The 9,257-nt window shown below is 40.4% G+C and overlaps 1 protein-coding gene across 2 annotated transcripts in view; it reads left to right on the top strand.

The window, feature by feature from the left end:
• LOC107654947 (son of sevenless homolog 2-like) overlaps positions 1-9,015 on the top strand; it is a 20,658-nt gene extending 11,643 nt beyond the window's left edge. The window contains exons 13-23 of one of the 2 annotated variants that reach the window (XM_016442286.1): positions 115-227; positions 323-545; positions 621-740; positions 877-1,039; positions 1,132-1,249; positions 1,793-1,965; positions 2,053-2,169; positions 2,822-3,083; positions 3,193-3,234; positions 3,319-3,425; positions 8,912-9,015. In XM_016442286.1, the coding sequence (XP_016297772.1) occupies positions 115-227; positions 323-545; positions 621-740; positions 877-1,039; positions 1,132-1,249; positions 1,793-1,965; positions 2,053-2,169; positions 2,822-3,083; positions 3,193-3,234; positions 3,319-3,425; positions 8,912-8,992 (1,519 nt within the window). In that variant the 3' untranslated portion in view covers positions 8,993-9,015. Of the gene's footprint in view, positions 1-114; positions 228-322; positions 546-620; positions 741-876; positions 1,040-1,131; positions 1,250-1,792; positions 1,966-2,052; positions 2,170-2,821; positions 3,084-3,192; positions 3,235-3,318; positions 3,426-6,900; positions 8,749-8,911 lie in introns of those variants that run through there. The other variant, XM_016442285.1, reaches the window with a different exon arrangement.
• The last annotated feature ends 242 nt before the right edge of the window (positions 9,016-9,257 follow it).

Consider the following 9,257-nt stretch of genomic DNA (forward strand, 5'->3'; position numbering starts at 1 on the left):
TCATCTTCATCTTGTGCTTGTTTCAGTCAATGTCACCACACACAGTCCTGCTGTCCATCAACACTAATAGTGTCTGTGAGCTCGTCGGTCTGATGTCTGTATGTGTGTCATTAGGGTTCTGAATGTATTCCGTCAGTGGGTAGAACATCACTTTTATGACTTTGAGAATGATCCTGAACTCAGCTGTGGACTTGAAGAATACCTCACCAGCACCACACAACTTAGAGGTACGTACACACACTCTAACAATGCTGATACTCATACATACACACATACTCAATGAGACACACTCAAGTTTAGAGACTGATATTCTGTTTTAAAGGTAAATCGATGCGCAAGTGGGTGGAGTCTATCATCAAGATCATGAGGCGGAAGAAACAAACTCAATCTAATGGCATCAGTCACAACATCACCTTTGAGAGCCCACCTCCTCCTATTGAATGGCACATCAGCCGTCCCGGAAGCATTGACACCTTTGACCTCATGACCCTTCATCCAATAGAAATTGCTCGTCAGTTAACACTTCTAGAGTCTGATCTGTACAGGTGAGCAAATCAGAACTATAAGAATGTATAAGAAAGACAGTGCATTGACTAATTATTGTACATTTGTGTGCTCAGAGCCGTTCGTCCATCTGAGCTGGTAGGAAGCGTTTGGACAAAAGAAGATAAAGAGAAGAATTCTCCAAATCTGCTGAGGATGATTAGACACACAACCAACCTCACACTGTGGTTTGAAAAGTGAGTAACTAGCACATAGCCAACTGCATCATCTCCATAAATAGTACAACACATTTTATGTTGAAGAAAAGCATCATCTTCATTCTTGATGTTATCGATTCTGTAAGTGAATTCTTTGTTTCTCTCTGTCACTCAGGTGTATAGTAGAGGCTGAAAATGTGGACGAGAGGGTTGCTGTATTCTCTCGTATTATTGAGATCCTGCAGGTGTTTCAAGAGCTCAATAACTTTAATGGAGTTTTGGAGATTGTAAGCGCCATCAACTCCGTACCGGTGTATCGTCTCGACCACACGTTTGAGGTGACCTGTTCGTTCATTATGCACTCATAGTGTGAATCAGAATAGTAATTTACAGATAATAATGGAATATGTGTTATGTTGTGTATATGTAGGCCGTGCCTGAGAGGAAGAGGAGGATTCTGGAGGAAGCAGTTGAACTCAGTCAGGATCATTTTAAGAAATACCTCGCCAAGCTCAAATCCATCAACCCACCTTGCGTACCTTTCTTTGGTAAGAGAAAGAGCTGCTTTGTAACAAACTAGCATGTATTTACAAATGCACTAAGTTTGGGGTAGTAAGGTTTTTTTAATGTTTTGGAAGAAGTCTTTTGCGCTCACTAAGGCTGCATTTATTTTGTCAAAACCGTAAAAACAAACAGTAATATTGTGAAATATTATTACAATTATTACAAAATAACTGTTTCAATTATGTATTTTGAAATTTCATTTATTGCTGTCATGGCAAAGCTGAATTTTCAGCAGTCATTACTCCAGTCTTGGAAATGAATGTTGTGTTGCTTGATATTTTTGTGGAAACCAATTCTTGGATGAATAGAAAGTTCTGAAAAACAGCCTTTATTTCAAAGAGAACACTTTTGTAACATTATGAATGTCTTTACCATAGCTGTTGATCAGTTTAATCTGTCCTTGCTGAATAAAAGTATTAATTTCTTTCTTTCAAATCTTACTGACCCCAAACTTTTTAGCAGCATTGTACACGTGTGTGTATTTGTGTGTATGTGATGTTTCCTGTCTGTCTGCTTTGTGTATTCAGGCATCTACCTGACTAACATTCTGAAGACTGAAGAGGGAAATCCAGATTTTCTAAAACGTGATGGAAAAGAACTGATCAACTTTAGCAAAAGACGCAAAGTAGCAGAAATCACTGGAGAAATCCAGCAGTACCAGAACCAACCCTACTGCCTCAAAGTAGAACACGATATAAAGGTCTGTATGTTCATTACTCACTCTCACTTTTTTCCTCTACCTCCATCTAGTTCTTATGATGTTAAGAAGAGTTTGTTTGTCTTGTAGAGGTTTTTTGAGAATCTGAATCCAATGGGAAACATGAGCGAGAAGGACTTTTCTGACTACCTGTTCAACAAGTCTCTAGAGATTGAACCACGGAACTGCAAACAGCCACCCAGATTTGTGAGTTTTGTTGTTGTTGTTAAAAACACTGTTTATAATATAAAATGTCTAAACCTATCATTTTTAATTATTAAATAATTAAAACAAACACAAAAATGATTACATTCACATTTATTGACGGCGTCAATTTATTTATTTGGCCAGCAATGTTTTTTTTGTTTTGTTTAAACTTTAGTTTATTTGGTGAGGTTGTTTATTTATCAATTTATTTATTTTTGATTTTTTGGCTTAAATTTATACATTTTAGCTTGGAATTATACAATTAAAGCTAAAAATATAAGTAAGAATAGTAGTAATAATATAAACAAAAAAATCTCACTAATCGACTGGACATTATATTGGAAATTATTTTTGTGTGAAATGTTTTCTAAACCGTTTTTCTATGTATACATTTCATGTTGCTGCTTGTCATATAGACAACTTCTGACTAATCAATTTTGAAAATATGTAGTTTAGCCCATCCTTATTACGGATCCATGGCTTCTTTCTGAACATTGATGGTACGAGAAATAATTCTTTAAGAGATTGATCTCTTGACATGAATATAATAGAGCGATAATGTTGTGTTTTCACTGTGTTCATGAGTTATGTGAGGTGGTTTAAGTTTATAACAGTATGCTGGTTTTACAACTGAGTGTGTTGTGTCCTATAGCCCAGAAAAACTACGTATTCTCTGAAGTCTCCTGGCGTTCGGCCGGTGCGGCAGGCATCAGGAGGAGGAGGGACGCTGAAAGGTCACCCAGTGCCATTAGAACGAGAACCACCTCACAAAATCACCTTCAGGAGCATCGCAGAAACAGAACCTGAGACTCCCCCTTCACTCCCCACCTCTCCAAACACACCCACACCTCCACAGTCTGCCAGCTCTGACCTCAACTCTGTGTTCATTGAGCCTGACCTGAGCAGCTCCTATGGTGAGAGAGGGGAGTGGCTGTAACTCAATGGTTAAGGATCAGCTAGTAAAATAGTGCATAGTTTTTTCCCTATACATGCTTAAATGGCTTTTTGTTTGTTTTTCTGCAGGTAACAACACCATATTTGCCCCAGTTTTGCTGCCTCAGTCCAGTAAGTGTGAAGTCCTAATTTTCCTCAAGCAGATCTCTCTCTTTGTGACAGACTGTAAGACTATGTGATTTATCTCTTTGTCAGAGTTTCAGTCTGTGTCGTGTGGCAGTTTACACCATTTGATGGGCGATGAGCTACTTAAACCCCCTCCATTACCTCCCCGCAGGAAAGATACCGCTTCAGAGACCAAGGTGACTTGCATAGTGTTGAGGAAGTTACTTTGAAACTATACATGCTATAATGTCCACACACTGAATATAAAGATCCAAAAACATGTTTTTCCAAAAAAAAAGTTTTTGGAGCTTTAATTTTCAGTGTGCAGACATTGTTTTTGTTTATTTAATTTTCTTTTTTTGTCCTGCACTTGAACTACATTTTTTGGGTCTTTTTGGATATGCACACCTTTTTGCATTTCTTTGAAACTATACATGCTGCTCATGATTTAAAGAGTTGAGAACATGGCTACAAACAGCTTTTAACAAAATATTTTACAAAAAAATGGAAACATTTTAATTATTCCTTTTTTTTTTTTTTTACTTTATTTGTGAGTTTTAGGACAGTATTACAAAGAAAAAGAAAACAAAGCAGAACAAAAGACAAGATCAGCTTAATAATACAATAGATAAATTATAATTAAATGGGGGTAAATAAAAGTGTGGCTTAGGAAAACAATCAGTATGATACAATAGTTGAAGAAAAACAAAAAAAATGCTAGAACTAAGATTCAGTCTATGTACGACAATGAAACGTGTTCCCTGACATATTGCTTGAAAGGGCCCCAAGCTTTATTAAACTGGTTAGATGAGCCTCTTATAGAATGTTTGATTTTCTCCAACTTAAGAAAAAAAAAAGGACATCACGAATTCATTGTGTTGGAGTTGGAGGCCTCTGATCCTTCCACTTCAGCAATATTAGTCGTTTGGCTAACAGCATGACAAAAGCTATACAATCAGACTGTATCTTTGTAAGATTATATGATACGGGAGTAATTCCAAAAATGGCTATCAATGGACAAGGGGAGATCGATTTACCTAAAAAACCAGAGACAATTTCAAAAACAGTGTACCAGAAACCCCTAAGCTTTATACAGGACCAAAGCATATGTGCATGAGAGGCTGGGATAAACCTACAGCGATCACAGGAAGGATCTATATGCTGAAAGTGCTTAGTTTCAACTTTGTCCAGTGTGCACGATGTACAACTTTGCACTGCAGAAGTCCATGTCTTGCACAGACTGAAGACTTGTGTATTCTATATAAGACTGATTCCCAGTCCTCATCAGAAATAACCATTTCTAAGTCATCTTCCCACAAAGCTTTTATTTGGGAGAGGGATGTATAGAGTGGGGCCAAAATTTTACAGTAAAGTGTCGATATGATGGCTTTCCATCTTGGAGGGTCCTCCAATAAATGATCAAATGGGGAACATGGAGGCGGAGCACACATTTTGCGCACAAAGTCACGAATTTGGAGGTAGAGGAAAAAATTATTCTTAGGAATATGAAACTGCTCGCACATCTGCTGAAATGAAAGCCCCCTCATGGTACAAGTCATTAATTTCCCTAATGCCTTTAGCATGCCAAGATGTAAAAGACTTATCAATTATTGAAGGGTTGAAGACATGATTAGAGTGAATGGGAGATTTAGGGGACATAGTTTGCCATCCGAAATGACGTCTCATCTGTTTCCAGATTTCAAGTGTAGATCTTACAAGTAGGTTTTTAGTACATTTGTCGCAGGGAAAGGAAAGAGGAGCGTAAACTAAAGCTGCTAGGGAAGAAGGCAAGCATGAGGCAGATTCAATGGCTATCCATGATAGGGCATCAGCCCCCGGATCTTCATATAGCCAGTGGAGTATAGGGCGAATATTTGCGGCCCAATAATAACATTGAAAATTAGGCAAAGACGTTCCGCCCAGTGACTTAGGATGCTGCAGAAGACTTTTACTCATTCTAGCAGGTTTTCCATTCCATATAAATGAGGTGAGAGCGCTATCCAGCCTACGAAAAAATGAGTTGGTAATAAACACTAGGATGCACTGAAACAAGATAGGTGAACTTAGGCAGCACATTCATTTTAATAATGGGAGCGAGGCCCAACACTTTAAATCCTGTTCAACTCCTGTTCCAATAAATGGGGGAAGTTCTCAGTAAAAAGTTTAGAAAAAGTATTAGGCACACGTATACCAAGGTATGTAAATGAGTGGTAAACTTTAAAAGGGAAAGAAGAGGTAGAGAGCTCCCGGGCAGCATTATGGATAGGAAACATTTCACTTTTCTGTAAATTCAATTTATAGCCAAAGAGCTATAAAGGATCCTTGCTGTCTATGGGAGGGTCAGTGAGCTCTAGGATTACATCAAAAATATCTTAATTTGTGTTCCGAAGATGAATGGAGGTCTTACGGGTTTGGAACAACATGAGGGTGAGCAATTAATGACAGAATTGTCATTTTTGGGTGAACTATCCCTTTAAATTAGACCTGTTGAAATGTATTATACAAGCTACTGTTACTTTAACTGTTTAAGCAAATTATAGAGCGCCCATTTAGAGTGGTACAGTAAACACAACCAAGGCAAATTTATTTATATAGCACATTTCATACACAATGGTAATTCAAAGTGCTTTACATAAAAGGAAGTAAAATCATAAAAGAAAAATCACAACAATAAAACAAGGAATTTAAAACTTTTTTTAAATTATTTAAAAATTGATTTAAAATGAATTTAAAACAGTTAAAAATAGAAAATGTTTATATATAAAATACAGTGCAATCAGTTTGGATGTAGCACAGTGCTCATTCCATAAATGCACAGCTAAACAGATACGTTTTGAGTCTAGATTTAAATGTGGCCGCGGGCGGCATAATAGCTAAAAGCGGACTTCCCTTGTTTTGTGTGAACCCTTGGTATTTCTAACTGACTCGATCGGAGTGGTCTGTTAGGTTTATATTCAGTGAGCATATCTGCAATGTATTTAGGTCCTAGGCCATTGAGTGATTTATAAACTAGTAAAAGTACTTTAAAATCAATCCTAAATAGAACGGATGAGCTGCAGCTGTCTAATAGTCTTCTTGGGAAGGCCGGTCTTCTTGGGAACCAATGCTAGTATTGGTATCAGTGCATCCCTACCTTTATGGTTTCATGAACTTTCTGAACAAACTTTAATTTACTAGACTGAATCAAACTTGTTGCAGCATGTTGTAGTACATAGGGGTGGGTGATATGGCAAAAATGTATTTCAGGTGGGATTATGATCTAGTCTGATCACAATTCATTTTCAAGTTGGATTTGAGACCTTATTTTTTTTAAGTTACTGAGTTAGTACAACCAAACAAATTTCCCTATTAAAAAATGTAGTCATACAAGGTAAAAAAACAAAAAAAAAGAGCACATACCCATAATACATATTACTTTTAGCATTTGTGACACTTATTTTGTTGTATTTTATTTTTTCTGTAATTCATTATTTAAAAAATGAATTGCAAATTATCAGCATAATTAGAGTGAAAAGTTGAATTGAAAACAGTATTATGATTTTCAGAATGTCTTTGTTTGGTTTGTCCTGTTTTTGCTTTACTAAGATATTATTTAGTCAATTTCACAGGCTTTCATCATTGCATCACGTTGTGCCGTCACATTTACACGAGTGCATTCTGTGCTCTCTTAAGTTGAGTTCTAGGCCTGAAAGTCCTCCCGCCATTCCACCACGACAGCCTCCTCCTCCTCGCCTGCAACCACGTGTCCCAGTAATCAACGGGCCGACAGACGGGCCGCTGCCGAGCCCCCCGCCCCCTCCGCCCCGTGATCCACTGCCGGACACACCTCCGCCAGTTCCACAGCGACCGCCGGAGATCTTCATCAACTACCCAGTGAACATGCAGCCGTCTCCAGGAGGCCGTTTCCACTGGGACTTCATCAGCTCGCCCAGCGCTCCCAACACCCCTCCCGGTACGCCCTCGCCCCGCATTCCGCCCCCCGGCACGCCTTCTCCACGCGTGCCTCGGCGCCCTTGCACACCCTGCGTCAGTCAACCCAGTCTGGTCCACCTGCCCCCTCCCACTCCGGCCCCTCCCATACCGCCTCGGCACAACTCCACCCCCGCGCTGCCAAAACTGCCCCCCAAGACTTACAAGAGAGAACTCTCTCAATCCACACACACTCTCTCACAGCCATCCATACACACTCTCTCGCTAGTCGACAACAGGGACAGCAACGAATAAGAGCATCACACCCTAAAATACAGACGTGAGTGAGTGTGTGTGTGTGTGTGTGTTTTAACAACGTTTAACCTGGAACCAGACAATCTGATGCTAATAAAAACCTGAAGACGCTCATTGCTCTTGAGGAATGTGATTATCACTCATTTTTCACATCCGTCACGTTCAGCGTGCAGAGCTACACAAGGTCATGTGCTCGTTGACAGCACATTCACTGATGGAAATGCTGCTCTGAGGCCTTTCACCACCGTCAGACTCTGCTGTGGATGTTTATTTGGTTGCAGGTCAAAGGTCAACCAGGGTTCAACCCGAACACCCTCAGCACGCCTCTCTTCGGTTGCCTTTAACTCACAGCCGTGACCTTGACCAGAGATTGTACCCTTCAGGTGAACTCTTGACATTTTGGTGAGAGCTTTTTCCTTACTATTTAAAGCCAATATGATGTCTTAACCCCTCCCCTCAAAGGCGTACTCATCTATTCGCCGATTTATCACAAACCGATACTTACTCCCCTTGATTTCCGCACCAGACTCTTAATGTGCCTTCAATATCAGTACTGAACAAAATGTAAGTGTCTGAAAGCATTCGCCTTGACCATGCTTAGAACAAATGTCTAGACAACACCTCCATTCGTCCGTTTGTGTGCATGCGCTCCAAGTATTCTGTACAGAGTGACATATCTGCCCTCACTACTCACCTCGGCACCGTGGCCCAGTTGCTGATGTATCTACTGACAATCTCAGTCTGAGACCTACCGGATTCACACACTGTTGTAGAGTTTGGTGTGGACCAGTGTCAAGTTTGTGCGTCTTAATAGTGTGCGGTGAGCCTTTTTTTGCACTTTAGGGCAGTACTGTTACAGAGAAGCAGAGGACTCAAACTCACAATCCTGTGACCTTATGACCCTGTCCTGCTAACCCCTGTCCTCTGGGCTGGTCAGGACAACTGTCGGGCTGTTTCCCAAAACTCATGAACTTTGGGACACGGTCAGAATGTTCTATTGTAAATCACGCCTCCTGCTCTCATTCAGGTCCGCTCCATCAACCGAACCAGGTCCATACAGGAAGGGCTTCATCACCAGAGCAATTCCTATCCAATCGACCACGGATATGGTCTCCGAGGCGATCAGCCATTGAGGGACTGCAGTGTTTTGTAGTGATGTCACATCCTGTATGTGTAGAATATCATCCTGGCCACTTCCACTGAGATGATTGGTCAGTTGGTTTGAAGTGTTAGTAATTCCCAAAAACTCACTGTGTGTGTGTGTGTGTGTGTGTGTGTGTGTGTGTGTGCGTGTGTGTGTGTATGTGCGTGTGTGAGCATTCAAGGCCTGTAACTGCTTTTGTACCATGTTCTCCATGAGACTCATTAATAAACTTGCAGTCTTATTTTCTACTGAATGTTTTTATTCCTCTGTTTATGTGCATTCTGTTACATCAAAGTGTTTATTTCTCTCTGACAGATCACATCATGTTGGAAGACGTTTGTTGAATTTAGCTGTTGTGAGCAGGGCCGGATTAACATAAGGGCTAGGCGGGGCTGAAGCCCCAAGGCCCACGGATTGAGGGCGCCTGACGTGATTGGCTGTGGAGGAAAGGAAAAGTGGGAGCACCCGAGCTTTTCCCGGTGTGCCGATTGTCGAAATCCCACCACGCCCCCACATATTATGGGGAGCGCCCACGTGTCTGCGCTATTTCAGTCCAAAAGATATGAGCAATAAAAATGTCTTTGTACTTGTCTACACTAGAGTTGCGGGTATCTTTTAATCACCTCGGCTCTACTGTAGATGTACATGGGAAACAAACACT

This window comes from Sinocyclocheilus anshuiensis, unplaced genomic scaffold (genome assembly GCF_001515605.1).
Source record: "Sinocyclocheilus anshuiensis isolate Anshui unplaced genomic scaffold, SAMN03320099.WGS_v1.1 scaffold487, whole genome shotgun sequence".
NCBI lineage: Eukaryota > Metazoa > Chordata > Actinopteri > Cypriniformes > Cyprinidae > Sinocyclocheilus > Sinocyclocheilus anshuiensis.